Raw genomic sequence first — 19,366 nt, 5'->3', positions numbered from 1 at the left:
ATCGCCCCTGTCTAACAGATTTCCTGTCATCTATGCCTCCTTTGAGAATAACCTGTCTTGAAAGTTCTTTGGGCATGCCCTGCTCAGTTCTCGAAGAGGAAGAATATGAATCAGCTCTGGGTTTCAAAAAAGACTAGCAGTCAGTCTTGGATGCAGGAGTCTGCGGTTTACTTAAAGGTAGACTCCTCGATCTGCTTCGGGGTGTGCTGTTTTTAGCCTCGTCTTGGCGCATGTGTGTCCAGCTGCATCAGCGCAGCCTTGCTTCCTTCGTTCCTACGGCACTTTCATCACTCCCGCCACCAACAACTCACGAGATACTTCCTTATTGACGAATCATCCCTCCTTAACCCATGGCTTTAAATTTCAACTCCAAATATAGTCTCTCCAGCAATACTGAAGCGTCCTTCGAGACAATACAGCCAAGACTTGAGGATAGTAGAGATACAGATGAGAATCATCATAGTACCAGCGCGGCGCTTGACGATCCCGACATCGGTTTTTCTACTGAACTTTGTAAACAAAGTACTTGTCCAACAAGGAGAGAGTTCGATGGCTTTGACAACCCAGAGACAGCGCTTTTGGATTGTCATAAGGCAGGTTGTGCACGTTGCGGTTTTATTCTTGGGGGTTGGGGGTTACCACGCCATAAAGGACGAGCCATTTAAGTCCGTGTACCTGTCAGTCAATTGGCAAGATATATATCAGGAACTAGGAGTGGGAGACCTATCACTCTCTGTTTTTAGCGCCCAAGGAGGTGCTGCGGAGTACGAATTTTATAGCCCTGTTCATGGTAAAATGCCGTAGCTCTCCTGCTTCAAGGTTGGACTAACCCAGCAACCCAGTCAATGACTTCAAAGCAATGTCTGCACCTCGGTTCCGTGATTCATCAGCGCCAGAGTCACAGCCAGCTCCATCCTCCGCTGTCATCGTATCTATCGATGACGCCTCTGTGCAGATCAATAACTATCCAGACATTGCAGACAACCCTAAATCACCTGAGTGCATTGTACATGCTCGAGCATGGTTAGATATATGCCTTGAAAGCCACACTGCCTGCTCTTTCTACGACCAACATTTCCTTCCAAAACGAATCATTTACGTAGGGGATACTTCGACTGTGCCTCGATTATGTGAATTTGATACAGTCTCGACTGTAGACACGTCCTACGTTGCGCTCAGCCACTGCTGGGGAGCTTTCCAGACGTACAAAACTGAGAAACATTCCCTCAACGACCGCCTCACGGGGCTGTCATGGAGCCATATCCCTGAGACATTTCAAGATGCCATCCTTATAACTCGCTCCTTAGGCTTCCACTTCATCTGGATTGACTCTCTTTGCATTGTCCAAGATGATCTTGACGATTGGGCAGGAGAGTCATCCAGAATGAACAGTGTATATGCTAATGCAGCTCTCACGATTGCGGCTGCTACTGCCGAAGACGATACTCAGGGTTTCCTTCAAAGGAGATACTATGCTAGCTACTTGATTCCAACGGGCGACAATGGTACTAAGATAAAGATACGCCGTTTCCTTCATGACGACAGCTTTGACCAGCCAGGTCCGCTCGCTCGCCGAGGGTGGGTGCTACAAGAAAGACTACTGTCGCGGCGGATTCTATACTATGAGCAAGACGAAATGGTTTGGGAGTGTAGAGAGAACAGACATTGCGAATGTGGGCATAAGCTATCCTTCGATAGGAACAAAGGGACTCCCAGTTCCAAAACTCCGCTTGTGGACGCGTACTACTTTACACAATCCAGTGTGCCAACTTCAGAGACATACTCATGGTGGCGTAAGTGGGTTGTGCCTGAATATATACTGCTTCAATTGACAAAACTCTCCGACCGACTTCCTGCCCTGTCGGGGCTCGCGACCGCCATGCGTTTAAAATCTAGGGTCACTTATTTAGCAGGAATATGGTTAGAAGATCTTGCCCCCAGCCTTCTATGGAGGACATTCGGTCATGCGAGGCTTGTTATTGATGAATATATAGCCCCTTCCTGGTCGTGGGCATCTCTGAATGGCCGAGTGGATTTTGGCCCTGGTGTTGAGGGTATCAAGTTCGTCAGGGTAGTTGAATATAATATCACAATCACCTCAAAGAACCCTACAGGTGCTATATCCGGTGGATCGTTGAAACTGCTGTGCCCTGTCATCGAGAACTGGAGGGTTTTCAGCAACAATTCAATCGTTCCAGGACTTGGACTTGATCAGTTAGGGCCTCTCTATTCGGAATGGGACACGGCTTTGGAATCGGTTGACGTCGATACTCTAAACGGGAGGGAGAAAACGATTGCAAGGTGGGGGGGAAATATATATTCTGTTGTTGATGGAACAGTCAGTCTAGCTTTTGTAGCACTGGAAGAGGATAAATCATATAGGTATAACCAGCTTACCTCCATATATGGCTTACTCCTTGGGCTCTCTCCATCTTTACCAGGGACTTATGAGCGCCTCGGACGTTTTCACGTTGATATATCTAGAAAGGAAACGTGGCATACCATTCAACAGGCATTACAGCTGCATATGAGGGAAATTGTTCTTACATAAGCCACTAGATTCTTGTTGATATTCATCCAGTGTACTCCGAATATTCTTACCACTCTCCAGAATGCGGGAGCGAAACACCCATACTGACTGTAGGTATGCCCATGTTATCTTTGTCATCGACTCGTCTCTTTAAGTGATCGAGCTTCTGGGCTGGGGCGGTAGTCCGAAGCACTGAGCCCTTGCTTAATTTTGGCAGGACCTCTTCTAGCTGCTCGAGCCAGACTATCCAGAAGGAAGTAGGTGGGCAGGATCCTTATCTTGAGGGTCCTGTTGTGGGTGACGTAAAGGGGTAAGATACCTCCAGCGAGTTCCATTTAGGATGTCAAAATGTCTTCTGACGCCTTTTAGTGTTGCATTCTGGGAAATTATATGGCCGGAAACATGAATAGGGTTTTTGGTGGCTTTCTTTCTTGCTCCCTGTACCTACACTTTAAACCATGATGTGATATTGTAACTTTCGTTCAACAGGACGAAGATATCAGGCCGGTGGCTCTGCCACTGTGGTCTGTAAACTCGAATGTGAATAAGAACTGATGTAGGGTATTTGCCCACGGAACCGCTACGCTCTATCCGAGTTTATGAAGGAGTCGGGCTCGCGAGTCAAAGGGATAAGCTGAGGACTTCATCTAGTTTACTAGGTCACGCCGAGGTGCTCGCGCCTTGTCACATGAATGCAGAAATAGAGAGTTATGGGGAGGGTGAAAGAATTGTTTAGGGAACAAGGAAGGAGGCTTGAACTACCTACATACGTCAGGTTGTTCGAAAATGATATTGTTAAGATGTTTATAGGCTCATAGTTGAACAAGCGTCTTCATATGGCAGAAAGTGACTCAGTATCGAAAGCCTAAATGACGAAAATGTCATCATTCGCCCGAAAGAATAATGACTTAGGTATTCCTACACTCCAGCACCCCCCTAAAAAAAAGCCGCAAACACGCCCGTCCTTCACTGCACGCTCCACAAGCAGTCACTTGCCTACCCAACCCACTAAAGCAGAACCCTGACTCACCGCCTCACCTTTCCAATTCCCCTCACCTAGGGTATATAAACAGTTTAGTAGAGCTTCTCTTTCGCCTTCGGGCATCTGGTCAATTTGCATCGATACAGAGAAGATTAGCATGGCCCCTGCACTAAGGATGACACGCTCAATCAAAGAGAAGCAACCATTTTTTTGCACTTTTTTTGGTCCTAGGTTCGGCCCACAGACGAGGAGGATGGAGGGCTTTTATTTTTGGGTTGTTGATTACGGGGATAAGTAGTTTGGGGTGGTGGCTAGAGGCTTGATGTAGGTGGTAGAGCTTAATAGATTAGTGAGCTTGTAGTGCTTGTTCTAGATATGTAACTGGCGTGGAGGGATTTGCTAAGTTAATTCACTGATACCCGTGGGGGTTGTGCTAATCTAGGTAGCTTGCCCTACAGTGAACTACATCTTCCTGTGCATGCGGGATAAATACGGCTGAGGGTTTCTTTGGCATTATTCGCCGTTTGGGTAATTAGGATATTTTCCACAACTTGGTCATCGAAATAAAGGAATGCGCTTGGTCCAGCTCATGTAGTGAAGGGAGAGGGACTTCATCCAGCATCGTCACGTCTCGGATGACCTCCTTGGAGATACACTCCAGAGGAGAGGAAACTTTGATATTTGCAATATGCCAGGAATCATAACCACCTTTTGCGCTTCATAAGAAGCTGGCAAGCCAAGTTGTTGAGGAACCTTGCACGAATTCGGACCCACGATTAACACCGCAGACCACATCATTTGTATCGATGCTCATGAATTTGGTGGTATTCATGATGAATTAGAAACTACACTAAATTCATAAAGCGCAAGCCCAGGGTATTAGATCCAGCCCGCAGATACAATCCATGCAATGCCCTTGAACGCTCCCATAACGCGGAGTCAAATTATGTCCATTTGACGGTCTAGGCCAGACCTGCCATTTCCCATAATACCATACCATGTCGTGAATATTCCATATTTCCAAATCCGAGAACGCCATCCCAATGCAATTGTTGATACGGTTAAAGCCATGCTAAAGCAAATGCACTCACTCCAACTAGCACCGCATTCCATGACACTTTCCACCGTTCTGCAACGCCGCCTGAAGATGGTTTATTGGTGGCTTGCGGCCCGGCGGCAGATGTAGGGGCATTAGAAAGTACCGTCGTGCTACCATCGATCGTGACAGTTTGGCCGGGAGTCGCCGTGCTTGTTCCGCCGATAAGGTAGATAGAGACGCTGGTTGCTACGCCATTGACCGTTGTTGGGATTATAGTTAAGACAGCCGAGGGTGCGGATAAGACCGTCGGCTGACTATTAATCATGACGGTTTGGCCGATCGTCGCGGTTGCAGATGAGCCGGGAAGGATGAATGCGGGAATAGTAGTAGATTGTCCATCCACAACCGTAGGAACAAGCGTGTAAACGGGCGTCGGCACCGCAGCAAACTGTGCGGGCGCATGCGTCGGGCTGGCTTGGGCCTGGATGCCCGAGGAGAAAACTCCTGGGTAGTTGTTAATAATGCTCAAGAGGATCTCAGGCAGATTTGGCGGGTTCTCGGTTCCAGGCTGCTCGGGCTGCTGGGTCTGCTGCGCTTGCGGATTTGCAGGGCCGAAACCTGGGGCCGTGTTCTCGATGTGTGCCGCGACTGTTACTGATGCGGGAGGCTTACTGCTTCCTCTTCCTCCCCATGGCTCTGTCGTCTCGAAGCCAGTGGCCGTCTTTTCGATTCCGACAAGTTGGGGTGCCTTCTTCGACCCAGTTGTTGTGACCTCCCAGCCTGTCTCTGAAGGTTGGATTATTACGCCCGGGGCAGTTGCACTATAAGTCCTGTTTCCATACAGGGTTGTCGTGACCGTCACGTATTTGGCGGTGGTATATTCTGTCGGAAGCGGCGTTGAGGGATTCACAGATTCACAGGATGAGAAAGCGGACTCGGAAGGAAATGCTACCTGGAAGAAGAGCGCATCTGGCTCATCCTTGTACGGGCCCCAGATAGGGACATGCGATGTGCCAAAAGGGTCGAATCTTCCAGGACTTAGCTCTCCTTTTGGCTGGGGATATTCTGGATGTTCCCTAAGGGGTACCTCTGAAGGTTCAGGCGTTGCCGTTGCGCATGAAGGTTCAAATGCTTTGTTGTGAGTTTGAAGGACTCCCTGCCAGTGATACTCCCATGAATAGTCAAGAAAGGGTGTTGGATACGCAACACGGGAGTAGAATGTCATGCCATCAGACTGCGGGACTGGGAAGGTTACCATCGCTGTACCCGCTACGTTTGTACCCACGGTTAAGAAATTGTAATCTGAGGGGAGGGGGTCGTTGTATGCTATGCCAGTTCGCGTGAACAGTGTGGTATTGGCGGACATTACAATTTCAAGTAGCATCGTAGCCACGGTTATTGAGGTGGTGTAGACGACCTGAGTTTCGGGAATCCATTGGAGGGCCGAGATCTGTGGGTACTCGACTGAGCATTTCGAGTCGCATATCGAAGCAGTTGACGTAGGTGTAGGTTGCGTCGTGTTGGCGTAGGAGGGCCGTAAAGGAATGATGCCTGTACCTTCAAGTCAATGACGATCGTTGCGAGCAGTTGATTTCACGACACGAACCTCGGGGTGATGCGAGCGCCACGATGGCGTGCAATCCGAAGAGCGCGCCAAGCGTAAGGCTTCTTAAGCACATCGCTGATATTGCGCCTGAGAGCGCTGTTAAGGTGTCGAAACACGAGGAAAACGAGCGTGTGGAGTCAGAAAAGACATGAAAAAGTCGATTGAGCGAGCGATGGCGTTTTGAGGGGAAGAAGTGGAGAGAAAGGCCCCTTGAGATTGGAAGGTGGTTTTCACGCGAGATCTCGACCTCGTATTCAGCCTCAGCTCTCATGCACACGATATTGGGGTCGCGTGGCTCACGGTCAGGCGCAGGGCAACGCGGGGTCACCAGTACGAATGCGCAATGCTTCGTAAATCTGACTTGTTGTTGAGCATCCAATGCCGAGAAGTTGAGATGCCTTCTGCAAAGCAGCCTCCAACACAGAACGGCCAAACTTGGAGAGCAACATGGCCGCGGTGCGTGAAATGACCTTGAGAGTCAGGTGCAAGGTCTGGCCAGAATGGCGTGGCCGAAGACGGAACCTTCAGACCAAAATGGAAGATCGAGCGAGAGTGAGAGTCGGGTGTGGGATTGGCCGCGGTACTGGAATTGTGAGATATCTGCCGGAGAGGGAGAAAGAGAGAAATGAGGAATAGCATCAAATACCTGAGAATCGTAGTCTGGACATAGAGAGCCACCTAGTAATGTCACACGGGTGGTCCAGGGAAGATGTGCACGTCCACGTGACGAACGGGTTATGAGGGAAGGATCGTGGGATGATAGTTGTGGCGCCGCTGTTTGGATGCAAGTGGCGGTGCGCAATCTCAGCCTAAAGTGCGGCGTCCCGCGCCCCTCGTTTGGTACCCACCTTTCAATCTCTCTAAATGAAGTGGACACCAAAAAGCCAGGTCGAGCAAATCTTGGAAGAAGAGCTTACCGGGCTTCGACCAAAAGCCAAGTGTGCACGTTATACACTCTCGAATATCTCAATATCAACCCCGTCTCTCGGTATCGTTAGGCATTCACGCAGCTGTCTTTGCGCACGACGTCGTCAGCCTCTTCAACTTTCATATCTTCCCGTGTGACACTTTCTGGATTCAGCGCGTCTTTCTGGCTCCCGAATATATTGAAGGTATCGCTTGGCCGGTGAGACGTTGGTCCTCTGCCGATGCAATATCGACCCGCGGAGCTCCAGGGCTACGCCTGTTTCAATCGCCGAGGCTACGCAACTTCTAACATCCTTCTCAACCCACAAGGGAACCAATCATGCGAGCAGACTAGTGCTTCAATTGCATGTTCTGTCAGCTTGTGTGGGCCCATGGGCTTCAATTTGGCGCTTGATCGGACCTGCTGTTCCCCACGGGGACGGAACTTTTGTCGAAACATTCCTCCCGAGCTTCCTTGACGACAGGTAAAACTCCATCCCAAAGCTATCGATGCACTCCTTACTCTTCCCACTTTCAACTCCTTCGAATTTCGAATGACGTTTAACATCACCGGGCACATAGTCTTGGAATATTGCCTTGCATAGAGTGAGTGCACCGCGGTCCTGGATTCGTCGCGCAGAGACGTTAATTGGCTGAAGGCAAGGTGATCTCATGATTTCTCTATTGGTCAAATGTTTCATCTTCATCAAATGATCCCTAATATCTCGTATCTGTTAAGCCTCCTCTGCTGTATCACGGGAGCTTCTATCCTTGCGGGGCTTCGTCGGCTTCATCTATTTCCACCAGTTAGTTAACTGCAGGATAATATATTCGTCTACTTTTAACAATAACGCCGAGTCTACACTCACATGAGAAGGTTTCTAGAAAACGCCAAGTCTTCTACACAGCAATGATCTGACAAGTCTAATTTGCAACCCTTCCGATCACCTTCTGGAAAAGGGCTGAGGCTTGGGATGCCGCAACGGAACATCCAACCGTCTCTTCCGTACTTCATTAACCATGGTTGAAGAAGAAGCTAAGGAAGGCCGGGTAGGTCGTTTCTGGGAATAGCCAATTTACATCGAAAAGAAATCCGGGTCAAAGACCCACGTTACACAGAAACAACACGGAGACAACGTACAACGCCACCTGAAGTTGACCGGAATACAGAGCCGCAGTTTATTAGGCACTTTATATCTCACAGAAGAGATCAGCTAGCATGGAAGGGCGTGCCTTTGAATCTCGCTTTTGGACCGCATCGTGAGCGAAGGAGGAGCATATAAGACAGGACAAGGTACTTCACGGATTCTCTCCTCATCCCCTCAGATTCGGTTCTCTCCTCCATCATGTTCTCCAAGACTGCATTTCTATCCTCCATCTTCGCCGCTGCGGCTACGGCCCAGCAGGTTGGCACCCTGACCACCGAGACTCATCCGGCGATGCCTATCCAGAGCTGTACTGCAGCTGGATCGTGCACGACAATCAACACCGCCGTTACCCTTGATGCCAACTGGAGATGGCTGCACACCACCACCGGCTACGACAATTGTTACACTGGAAATGCTTGGAACACCACGATGTGCCCGGATGGCAAGACCTGTGCCTCCAAGTGCGCACTTGATGGCGCCGACTATCCAGGAACATACGGTGTGACTGCTAGCGGTGGAGATCTCACGCTCAAATTCGTAACGAATGGCCAATACTCCAAGAACATCGGCTCGCGTCTGTACCTCATGGCTTCGGACTCGAAATATCAAATGTTCAAGCTCTTGAACCGAGAGTTCACTTTCGATGTCGATGTCTCCAATTTGCCATGCGGCTTAAATGGAGCTCTCTATCTCATCGAGATGGACGAAGATGGTGGCATGGCTAAGTACGCTTCTAACAAGGCTGGTGCTAAGTACGGCACTGGGTATTGCGACACTCAGTGCCCGCATGACATCAAATTCATCAACGGCGAGGTAAGAATTTCTATCCTTGTTCCCTTCCATTTTGCGCCCCCTCCATTATAAACGCTAACATTTCCTAGGCCAATGTAGACGGCTGGGTTGGCAGCTCCAACGATGTCAACGCCGGATCCGGCAAGTACGGCTCTTGCTGCAACGAAATGGACATCTGGGAAGCAAACTCCGTCTCAGCGGCATACACTCCCCACGTTTGTAGTCAGAATGGGCAAGTTCGCTGCTCCGGCACCGACTGCGGCGATGGTGACCAGCGCTATTCTGGTATCTGCGACAAGGACGGATGTGACTTCAACAGCTACCGCATGGGCGATACCTCCTTCTATGGCAAGGGTTTGACTGTCGACACATCCAAGAAATTCACCGTTGTCACTCAGTTCATCACCGCCGACGGCACCGATACTGGCAAGCTCTCCGAGATCCGTCGTCTCTATGTTCAGGGCGGCAAGGTCATCAAGAACAGCGTCTCCAAGATCTCCGGTATCACCGAGACCAACTCCATTACCGACAAATTCTGCAACGAGCAAAAGACTACCTTCGGAGATACCAATTCCTTCGAAAAGCTCGGTGGTATGGCAGCCATGGGTGGCGCCATCGGTCGTGGAATGGTTCTTGCGCTCTCCGTCTGGGACGACCACGCGGTCAACATGCTCTGGCTCGACTCTACCTACCCCACTGACAAGGATGCCTCCACCCCTGGTGTTGGTCGCGGTACTTGCGCAACTACGTCTGGCGTCCCGTCCGAGATCGAGGTATCGGCCGCCAGCTCCAGTGTTACGTACGGACAAATCAAGATCGGCAAGATCGACACCACGTACTCTACTTCCAGCTCTGGTGGCAACACTGGTGGCAACACCGGCGGAAATACTGGAAACACTGGAACCGTTGCCAAGTACGGTCAGTGTGGTGGAAACGGCTATACGGGAGCTACGGCCTGTGTTTCTGGAAGCACGTGCACGAAGCTGAACGACTACTACAGCCAGTGCTTGTAAGTATGGATGTCGTCAATAGGGGATCATGATAGAGGGGCACGAGGGACTAGGCATATAGAGGAGTGAGGGACTTGCTTGTATATACTTTGACTGGTTTGGATGGGCAAAATTTTGCCAGCCGGCACCTCTTTTTCTTCTTTGTACCTATTCAATTCCTACTTATACTGTCTCATTGGTTTGCTGAGCGGTAATGCGTTCATTTCTTCCCTGGGTTTTATGATGGTGCGTAAATGAGCTTATGGTCGACCGATGACCCGGACTCTACCCACGACTAAGAACAAGATATACAGGTGATATTCTTCTGAACAATGCTACCATAACTTTTCGAGCCTAGGGTAAGAACCAATTAACTGGAGCCAGCAGGTCGCAGGTGATCAAAATCCTTTGATCAACAGAATTTACCCTGACAAGTTCACCCTAAAATCAAGATTACGCATTGTCTCCAGCCTTCCCTTTAAGGTTAAAAATCTAGGAATGTTCTATTTACAGAGCGGTAAGATCTCGTTGATCGATTTCAAGTCGCACTATCCGAAACACAATTTCCGATATGAGAAATTAGCAGGGCATTTTGGGGCTGAGCCTGCACACAACACCCGAGTTTTGTGCTACTTTGAAATACGACTAGAATGGAAGCAGCTGTGAACGGGAATTTCTGAAACAGCACCGAGTTGAGCTTAGCTAAAATCCTACAGCATTTACCCTCATCGATAATCATTGAGGTGGGGGGCACATTCGTGAGAGATTGAGATTGGTAGACTGGGTTCTTGATGTTCTTATGATGGGTATATAAGGCAAAGCATTGTAGGTCTCTCAGCATTCATCACAAGCAGTCTCAACAGCTCTCGTTCCAAATTCTCCTCGATTATATCTCTGCTACTTATTTTTCAGCATATCAACATGCTTTCAAAAACCTTGGTCGTGATTTCGGTCCTATCAACTGCGCTTGCAGCACCTACAACACTATCCCCTCGCGGCGATCACCCTGATGAAGTCGTGGTTCTAGCCTCCTGCGACAACGGCAAGTCTGGAGTACAACTTGAGGTAAAGGACCGCCTTCATTACTTCTCGGACGACTATGCGCGTCGTAAGGGCGGGGCATCTCAAGACACCGTTCTACAAATCCACGATCCTGCCACGCACGATGGCTTCACCTACCACGTCTCCTGGGATGCAGGCACCATAGCCGATCCAGTTTCCGCTACCTTCCCCGATGATGGCCGCATATTCAAGGTCTGGGGACTTCCTTCAACTGGGGAGTCTTCGAAGGCCGACGAACCTGTCGAGGGAACGGCTACACTTGGAGGCGCCTCGTTTAAGTGCTACAAGGGGGATTCCTCCCAGACTTGGTCTACTGGTGATGGCTTTACATGCGCAGCCGCTTTCACTTGCACACGACTGGAACGCTGGATCCGCAAGACAAATGTTAACTTCGACGATAAAACGGTCCTCGTCGGCGAACCGGAATGCCATGTCGAGAAATCGACGGCGATCAACGCAAAGGATGCATTTGGGAAGCTGAAAGACGCCGTTAGCAAGAGTTGGGATACGGAAACTGGCTTCGACATCGGTGCCGGCTGCAAAATGTACTTTCCTGTGGTCACTGTGCCGCCAGCTTCAAACAACTACGATGATACTACCCCCCAGCAGATTGTCGATATATTTGTCGACCACATTGGTGCGGAAGTCGAGAAGAATAGGACCTCGAAAGGGAGGAATTGTAACAGGCCTGGCTACATGGGGCAAGATACTACGTATCATATTGAAGAGGAGCAGCTGGAGTACCCTCGAGGAGGCCAGTTTGAGATTTTTGTCGCTCAACAGTCAAATCCGCAGTGGGTTACCCAGACGAGGGTTGATTTCAGGGTTGCTTGTGCGTGCCACGATAACCACGTATTCTTGAGTGCTCTCGCAAATGGACTCGGTTTGTTTGGGGGTTGGATTAGTCCTGCGTTTGGTACAGCCTCTGCTTCTATCAACATTATGAGCTTGGCCTTGGGTCAGTGCTAGTAATGCAGCCTTTGTAAAGTTTGAGATATTTTAGTTGTGTAGAAAACAACGAATACAAGCATATTCATTCACTCAAAGAAAACACAACAAGAAAACAAGAACAAGAATGCTATTTCCCAAAAGTCGCGCTACGCGACCCCCAGTGTACTGGTATGTGAATGTCAGCATTTATACATCTTGGATGAAGAAGGAAGGCATTGCCAGAACTGTAGAGGAAGCGCAGAAAGGATCAGGACAATAAGCTCCAAAGATTTCCGGGCTAAACGCAGCAAAGAACAGAGGCACAGAACGCTATTCTTAAAGCCAGGTTTAAAGATGCTTTGATGGAAATGATAGTGCTATTCATAGATCACTCACATCCATCCATCGTTGTTAGAGGAGGACAATTATACTTAGACCGTGAGCTGGCATGGAAACCCGCAAATATGGAATTTCAAATTATATCCAATCAATGGTAGTAAAGAGGGGAAAGACGTCGGGTCTTCAGAAGATTGCAGCAAGCATCCTTTCTAATGTAGAATGTTCATGAAAGGCAGAACTTTGAGCTGGAAGGCCTCGTTTGTAACGGAAAGAAGCACATTCCTGACGTCTTCATTCATTCATTTCTGCCTGAAGAGGAAGACATCTACATGAGGTCAGTCTGAGCAGGAATATTAAGGAAAATTTCAGATCTCTTAAAAAAATACAGCATGCACCACCCCCTTTTTTTCTGGCAGGGGATATTTGTGAAAGGCTGCAATTTGAGCTGGAGGTCTCATCGGCAACAGGAAGAAGCACATACCTGATGTCTCCGTTTATTCGCTCTTTCAGAGGCATCGCTAAACATGTCACCAAGATGATGGGGTCTACACTATGCAGAAGTGCTCATGGGTATCTCACATTAATCCACATTCAAACTCCCAGCCCCCAAATCCCTCCTGTGATTAGAAGCTAATTTCTACTACGAAATGCCGATGATACTATCGTACTATCTGCTTGCCACCGTTCCCCTTTCCTCTCCCCGCCGCGGCCCCCTACTCCAGCGCAACCTCATCTGGGACACAGGCCCAGGAGCAGACCTCCACCCTGAAGGGCACGAAATTCACTGGACGATACCAAAACTCGAGCCACTCCGCTCGAGCAACGACATATTTCTTTCCGCATTGGTGGCAGTTGCGGAAGGGTCCGAAGACCAGTTCGTGGTTGTCGTCTGCGATGTCTAGGAATCTGTCGAGGTTGAAGAGCTCGACGCCGCTCCTCGCCATCATGGCCCGGGTTTCGAGTGTTGACAGGTGCTCTAGCGCAGTCTTACCGCAAAGCGAGAACAGCGATGGCACCAACATCCCAGGGCGGGAAAACCAGCTTGAGGGGCTTCCCCAGGTGCCGTCTTTCATCTTTACGATGACGTCGGCTGTGCAGCCATCCCCAGTGGGCTGCCGCGGGGATCCGCGAAGGCGTCGCCCTGCGTCGTCGTAGTAGGTTGGCGCCGTGTTGCCAATGTGAAATAGGGGGGTCTGTGTCTCTTTTGTGCCAGCGATCGAGATCTTGGAGTAGAGCGACACTTGATCAGGATCGCAGACTTTCTCAACTTCTTCTAGATATTTGGTGAGACAGACTGCAGCGGCTGAATCCCCCTCAAGTAGACCAGTTCGGTAGGAGTCTAAGTAGGCCTTGCGTCTCTCAAAAGTTGTGGTATGGAGTAGCGACTCGCTATCAAGAGTGATGATTCGATGGAGCGACGCCATTTCAAATAGATCATTGCCCATTAAAGACAGGCGCTCCAGCTTTCCACGCGGAGTCAGCATCTTTATGATGTCGTAGGGAAGCGACCTCAGGCGGTTGTTGCAGACGTCGAGCAGGGTGAGGTTGGTGAGCCGACCAATCTGGGGTGGCAGCTCCTTGATGTCGTTGTTGGGGAGCATGAGGGTCGTGAGGTGCTCGATGGTGAAGAGAGATGGCGTGAGGCGGGACAACGAGTTTTTGCTTAGGTTAAGGAGGATCTGGGGCAGCATCGATCGATAGTACTCCTTGCCTGGCACACGAGAGCCTGGGTCTAATGGTGGCTTGATGAGAGCAGAGAGACCTCCAAGAGGTGAAAGATCCTTGTCAACGAGACCGAGATCCGTGAGGTCGTATGACTCTGAATGGCAAGCGAGACCGTCATCAACCATATCATGAACGAAGTTCTCAAGGGACTGGGAGCTGTCGTATTTGTCGCTCTCGTAGTCATGCTCCTCGGAAGGTGGATTGGGTGCAATTGGGAGACTGTAAGCAATGGCGTCGTTGTCGGTGTCGTCGCTGTGCATCCACACTCCCGAATCGATGTTTCGCTTCAACTTGGTCTTCTTGGACGTTGCGTCTCTACCAGAGTCGTTGTGATGTGCACTCCCGTCACGCTTGTCCCACCAAGCACCGCCAAACTTCCTCTTCATGCGTGGTGCTTGGTAATTGTCGATACCAGCACTCTCCATCGGGCCATCACTGGAGAATACGGCGGGTTCACTCGAAGCGGGGGAGGAGGGCGCGTCCGCAGAGTCCATCATGATAGGCGGGGAGCTCCGAATGCGGTTCAATTCTTTGACACGGGGCATGGTGGAGGATTTACAACAACGGAGAACTGCGATGGATGAGGCAGACGCAGTGTTGGTAGTGAGGCAGGGGGTGAAGGTAACAGGGAGATTATGTGGGAGGACGCGTTGAGGACGCGGGCGGGTCGTCAGCTCAAGCGCGCAACTTTTAGTGGGACGCTAAGGTTGCGTCATGCGAACAGGGGTTCGCCAGGAGTGAACGGTGGCACGTGTAGCGGGGGAGGGTTGCATGCAAGTGCTTTACTGCTAAGGATGCGGATCTCCGGGTGATACAAACATGTGGGGGAAAAGGACTCAGAAGCTGCGGACAGGAGAAGAAGATATTAATGCTCCGCAACGCATGTCGTAAGGTCACTAGCCATTTAGAGGTATTATTTCGTCCGGGCGGGCCTCGCACTTTCCAAGGTTCGCTGAAGCATCATAAACTAGAAATAGGAGATGGGGATAATCAATCAACAAGCTCTCAGCTTCTCCAGCCGTTGAAATAATAACGTTCCACGTCAATTCCCGGGATATCAAACAGTACCTACAACCTCCCGCAATATGCCGTCACTTCTGTAAATCAACATCTTTGGGCCCCCAAGTCCGTCCCACATCCTCACACAAATCGTGGTCTCTTGTCCAGCTATTGCAGCCCCCCAGTGGCCATTTCTGCAAAGCCGCTAACCTTATTAGCCCCTACAGTTGCACCTCCTTGCAACGAGTTCTACAAGCCGGCCATTCGCCTAATAGCTACATTCGGCACAATTCGCCCCTCTGCGAGTATGTCCGTCCCTTTGAGCGGGGCCCCCTTGCTCATTGCCAGTTGCGTCAGAATCTTCCCGAGGGGCTGTGTAGGTGTCATGATGCCGCTTGCGAGTGCATTAAGCCCTGGCATAAGCATTCTCTTGTAGAATGCCTGCTGTGGCATGTAATCATGAATCTCGGGGTGCTTTGTCCAATCCACACCACCGGGCCGCACGTTGTAGACGTTGAAGTTTGGTGTCTTATTGCCAAAGTCTAGCAGTGACGTCTCTGTCTCTCCCTTGACTTTGCCGAAAAGGGGCGTGAACATTCCGGGTTTCTGGGTCGCACCTTCCCCGGAAACGTAGACGAATGTGAAGGGGGAGTCGGGGTGCAGGGTGCTGAACGCTTCAGCGGCGGCCATGGTGTAGTCGTGCGTGATATCATAGTAGTCGCTAATTGGAGTGCGTTAGAATCTAGAAGGTATCCTAGAAAGTCTTTAATACATACGTCTTGTTGACTGAGTTTTGCGATACGCCTAGCGACCATACACATCCCTGGGCGTCCTTCAGCTCCTCAAGTAGCGACGGATCATACTTCTTGAAGTCCTTGTGTATGATGACCTTCGCCTTGTCTTCGTGACCACTAGCCATTGGCACTGGCCGCCGGCTGAGAATGGAAATGCGCGTGATTTCCTTCATTCCGAGCATGCTCTGGAGCACGCCTGCGCCAACGAGGCCCGTCGCACCGGTAAGGATGAGATGCATATTGAGTATAGGTTTTGATAGAACTCTACTTTGAGGACGAAGAGGAGGATAAGAGCTGACAGTAAGAACTAAGACCATTAGTCCGCGAGAGAAGCTACATCCTTATAGAGTTGTGCCGCAAGGCCAACCGCCTTAACTCCGGCCCACGCATCCATCGCGGTTCGACCGACTTTCGAGCGCAAGGCTGGTTACCGAGTCTATGTACTCGAAAGGGATACAAAAGCTCGTTTCCTAGATGGCCAGGGCCGAGCCGCTGATGCCGTTGCTGATGGTGCGGTCGAACTTCTGACCGATCTGCGTTGGGCAGAGGGCGAGAGATTGACTAAGCGGAAATGGCTTCCGGCTGAACAGTGGCTGCATTCGTCGTGGTAGGTGCAGGACTTGGAGACTTGCCCAACTTCATCTCAATTGATTAAGACACCGTCACAGTCATTTCTGCGATGACAATGGATTTCCTGAGGACTTATCGGAGCAGATAGCTGGTAGCCTCTCACGCCGCTAGCACGGACCCTTGTCGCATTTACGTAGGACAATGGTGTCCGTCCGGTTTCCTCGTTAAAGACTTCTGCTTCCGACCGGTTCCTGAACTGAACACTCCTTTTTTCTAATCTGTTTATTATTATTCCCCTGAAGCTTTCTTTGTCACATCTTTTACAGTCCCTCCTTCCTTCCCACCTTCTCATTCTCATGGGGCAGAATGGCAGCTACGTCAGCACTGGCAAATCGCCACATTGTATCTACTATCCTTCATCAACTATCTGACATGAAGTATAAAGTCCGCCGACAATTTGGCCCGGACCAGCCCGTTGAGTTTCTCGAATTCCGTCCTACGCTGGTGCCAGCAATTCTTGTGAACAAGTTGTGGGCAGATGAGGGCACCTCGATTCTCTGGAAGCGATATCCGCACCTTCCGGCGTTAAAGACCATGGATCAGGCAAGACGACAGTACTACGCCAACAAGGTCCACCAGATATTTTCAATGAGTCCGCCACCAGGGCATTCGGTCACCTTAGATTATCAGGACGACCTGCAATGGACGAATTTAAAGTCTCTGGAATTAGAGGTGGACTTCTTGAGGCATGGAGCGCACTTTCTGCCTATGATTCATCCTGGACTCGAGCATTTGGAGATATCAGGCCCTCAGAGTGGTGGGCCGGAATACTTTACGGAAGTACTACTCCCTTCTGTATTTGTAAGTCAACATTGATGGAAACGTCTTCTATCCCCCCCTCAGCTCCGCATTTCTGTCGAAACTGCATACTCACCCTAAACAGACCCCTTGTCGGAGCCTCCAGAGCATCAAATTTGGACCTGGTGTCCTCTACGACGAGGATACCGTAGATGCAAGCGTTCTTTACGAACACCTCGACTCAATACCTTCCCTCCGAAACGTGGAACTGAAAGGCACAAGTTTCATGGATAAGGATTCGCTGTTTACACGTCTGAGTCAACGTGCCGGCCTCGAAGGCCTGGAGATCGATCTCGATCCTGGCATCGCTCTTTTGCCGCAGCTTGGTGGCCCAAATGCCCTTCCGCTGTTTACTTCGTTGAAGCGCTTGACCATCATGTGTTATCCTGAGATTGCTCTTGCCCTACCATCCCACCTTGCCCTCATCGAGGAACTCCAGTTTGATGTATGCCGAGTGCCTGAAGCGCCTGCCAAGGACGAAGACTTGACAATATTCGAAGATTTATTGGCGAAGCTATCAAATTGTCCACAATTGAAGATGCTCAAGGTCGCGGTCGGTGCCATGGCTATCAATTTCCCATCCTTCATGGTCTTCCCCAAACTTAGCGGCGCTTCTCTTCTCAGTCTCGCTTCCAACTGTCCAAAGCTGGAAGACCTCAAACTTTTGGCTACGGAGCCCTCGGCTATCGATGGTTCGGATATTACGAGCGAAAACTTTGATATGTTTTGTCAGACACTTCCACGGCTTCGGAACATCAGCTTGAAGCTGTCCCCTACAACCGCTACCGCGCTAGAAGTGACTGCGCTTCAAAGCCTTGGAAATCATTGTCGAGAGCTTGAACTCGTTCGACTCAAGCTTCCATTCCAACTTCCCATCCTACCAGTTCCTAGTCATATACCCCGAATATTAATCGACGGAGGCTCCAGCCCCAATACCCCGACCGCTGAAGAGACGTTCGAAACGTCATTTGACGAGCCCAACTCTCCAAATAGGTTTCGATCAGCTTCAGATATGAGCGGAGTGAGATCAGATCATGAAACAATTGCTGATTTTTACCCCCTCTTTCCTCGCCTAACGCACCTTGCCATTGCACGACCCGAGAGCATCCTCTTATCGTCCGACGACACTTTCACCAACTCTTCCGCATCCTGCGGAGGCCCCCCATCAGAGATTCTCGATCCTGATCTCGAAGCAGACCTCGTCCGCTCATGGGCGCACCCACTTCTGGCTCATTTTCCAAGCATCGAAATCCTAGAAGCCTGGGGTGATTGTGTGGGCCAAGACAACGAGTCGCTGAATTACTTCCTCCCCACGGAGGAAATTCTCGCGAGTACATGGGAGTTCCTGAGCGGTGCTGAGCAAGATCTATGGGATGACGAGGAAGAAATTGGTAGCTGGAAAACATACGAGAGCGGAGAGGACTGGGATACACCTTCTTACGTGGACAGTTTTGTTGGGGTTGATGACGCTATGCCAAAGTTGCGGAATATCGAGGAAGAATCGGAGGGTCGGATTACTCCCGGGCGTGTACCAGACCAGCTCCAACTCTTTGATACCCTAGTCACCCACACCGAATCGAAGCCGCCGCTTAATACTATTCATATTGAGGGAGAGGAGCTGGACGCCACTCCCCGAATACCGACTGATGCACTTGGCTATTCAAAGATCTGATGAGGCCGTGTGTTTGGACGGCTAGTATCGTCAGTCCGTATGAGGTATCCTTCATAGTTTTTGATCCTGTACAGGTCCATTTCGACTTTCTGGAACCTGGATGCTCTTAGTATACACAGTGGCCTAGCTGGTTTAGGCGCTTCACTCATGCATATTATGACTGACGATTATGATTCTGCACATGAATATAGAAGCAATGAGCCGTTCCAAAAGCACAAGGTTTGTTTCTAAAGCACACATGTTTCATCCCACATAATAAGATATTGGATTACACGTTCAGTTTGGAATTCTAGCACGAAAATGTTTCACTTCTGTCATCACATCATTGGCGCTTTTCCTCAGCTATCAACTGCAACTAAACGCAATACACAGACATCTAAAGTATCACACGAAGCCGATGATTCCAAGAACAAGCCTCTTTATGC

General features: G+C 50.0%; 8 protein-coding genes across 8 annotated transcripts; 4 read left to right on the top strand and 4 right to left on the bottom strand.

Moving 5' to 3' along the window:
* Positions 1-1,159: 1,159 nt before the first annotated feature.
* On the top strand, positions 1,160-2,143 carry BDR25DRAFT_202280 (HET-domain-containing protein; the record flags this gene model as incomplete). Its single annotated transcript, XM_033684402.1, has 1 exon — positions 1,160-2,143. A coding segment is annotated over one exon (984 nt), but the record flags the coding sequence as incomplete, so codon positions are not given.
* Positions 2,144-2,597: 454 nt separating this feature from the next.
* BDR25DRAFT_351004 (uncharacterized protein) lies at positions 2,598-4,344 on the bottom strand (the record flags this gene model as incomplete). The annotated part of the gene is made up of 11 exons (XM_033694798.1): positions 2,598-2,733; positions 2,775-2,960; positions 3,023-3,117; positions 3,195-3,292; positions 3,355-3,448; positions 3,486-3,499; positions 3,557-3,681; positions 3,755-3,823; positions 3,969-4,088; positions 4,141-4,265; positions 4,303-4,344. 11 exons carry the CDS (start codon positions 4,342-4,344, stop codon positions 2,598-2,600), a joined length of 1,104 nt encoding a protein of 367 aa, XP_033551321.1.
* Positions 4,334-6,361, bottom strand: BDR25DRAFT_301204 (uncharacterized protein). The gene is made up of 3 exons (XM_033689528.1): positions 6,158-6,361; positions 5,224-6,102; positions 4,334-5,055 (listed from the first exon to the last, which is right to left on the bottom strand). Exons 1-3 carry the CDS (start codon positions 6,228-6,230, stop codon positions 4,574-4,576), a joined length of 1,434 nt encoding a protein of 477 aa, XP_033551320.1. The 5' UTR covers positions 6,231-6,361; the 3' UTR covers positions 4,334-4,573.
* A 2,048-nt stretch (positions 6,362-8,409) lies between these two features.
* On the top strand, positions 8,410-10,310 carry BDR25DRAFT_383792 (glycoside hydrolase; the record flags this gene model as incomplete). Its single annotated transcript, XM_033697841.1, has 3 exons — positions 8,410-9,024; positions 9,093-10,012; positions 10,307-10,310. The coding sequence occupies 3 exons, from the start codon at positions 8,410-8,412 to the stop codon at positions 10,308-10,310; spliced, it is 1,539 nt and encodes a 512-aa protein (XP_033551319.1).
* A 603-nt stretch (positions 10,311-10,913) lies between these two features.
* Positions 10,914-12,023, top strand: BDR25DRAFT_383791 (uncharacterized protein; the record flags this gene model as incomplete). The annotated part of the gene is made up of 1 exon (XM_033697840.1): positions 10,914-12,023. The coding sequence occupies one exon, from the start codon at positions 10,914-10,916 to the stop codon at positions 12,021-12,023; it is 1,110 nt and encodes a 369-aa protein (XP_033551318.1).
* An 885-nt stretch (positions 12,024-12,908) lies between these two features.
* On the bottom strand, positions 12,909-14,680 carry BDR25DRAFT_383788 (uncharacterized protein). Its single transcript, XM_033697839.1, has one exon. It carries the CDS (start codon positions 14,591-14,593, stop codon positions 13,037-13,039), a length of 1,557 nt encoding a protein of 518 aa, XP_033551317.1. The 5' UTR covers positions 14,594-14,680; the 3' UTR covers positions 12,909-13,036.
* Positions 14,681-15,296: 616 nt separating this feature from the next.
* On the bottom strand, positions 15,297-16,023 carry BDR25DRAFT_214112 (uncharacterized protein; the record flags this gene model as incomplete). Its single annotated transcript, XM_033684779.1, has 2 exons — positions 15,297-15,768; positions 15,824-16,023. 2 exons carry the CDS (start codon positions 16,021-16,023, stop codon positions 15,297-15,299), a joined length of 672 nt encoding a protein of 223 aa, XP_033551316.1.
* Positions 16,024-16,473: 450 nt separating this feature from the next.
* On the top strand, positions 16,474-19,329 carry BDR25DRAFT_254652 (uncharacterized protein). The gene is made up of 2 exons (XM_033686310.1): positions 16,474-17,272; positions 17,355-19,329. The coding sequence occupies exons 1-2, from the start codon at positions 16,778-16,780 to the stop codon at positions 18,939-18,941; spliced, it is 2,082 nt and encodes a 693-aa protein (XP_033551315.1). The 5' UTR covers positions 16,474-16,777; the 3' UTR covers positions 18,942-19,329.
* The last annotated feature ends 37 nt before the right edge of the window (positions 19,330-19,366 follow it).

Source organism: Lindgomyces ingoldianus (assembly GCF_010093535.1).
Source record: "Lindgomyces ingoldianus strain ATCC 200398 unplaced genomic scaffold BDR25scaffold_6, whole genome shotgun sequence".
Lineage (NCBI taxonomy): Eukaryota > Fungi > Ascomycota > Dothideomycetes > Pleosporales > Lindgomycetaceae > Lindgomyces > Lindgomyces ingoldianus.
Note: the sequence above shows the minus strand (reverse complement) of the source record. Positions and strands in the feature narration are given on the sequence as shown.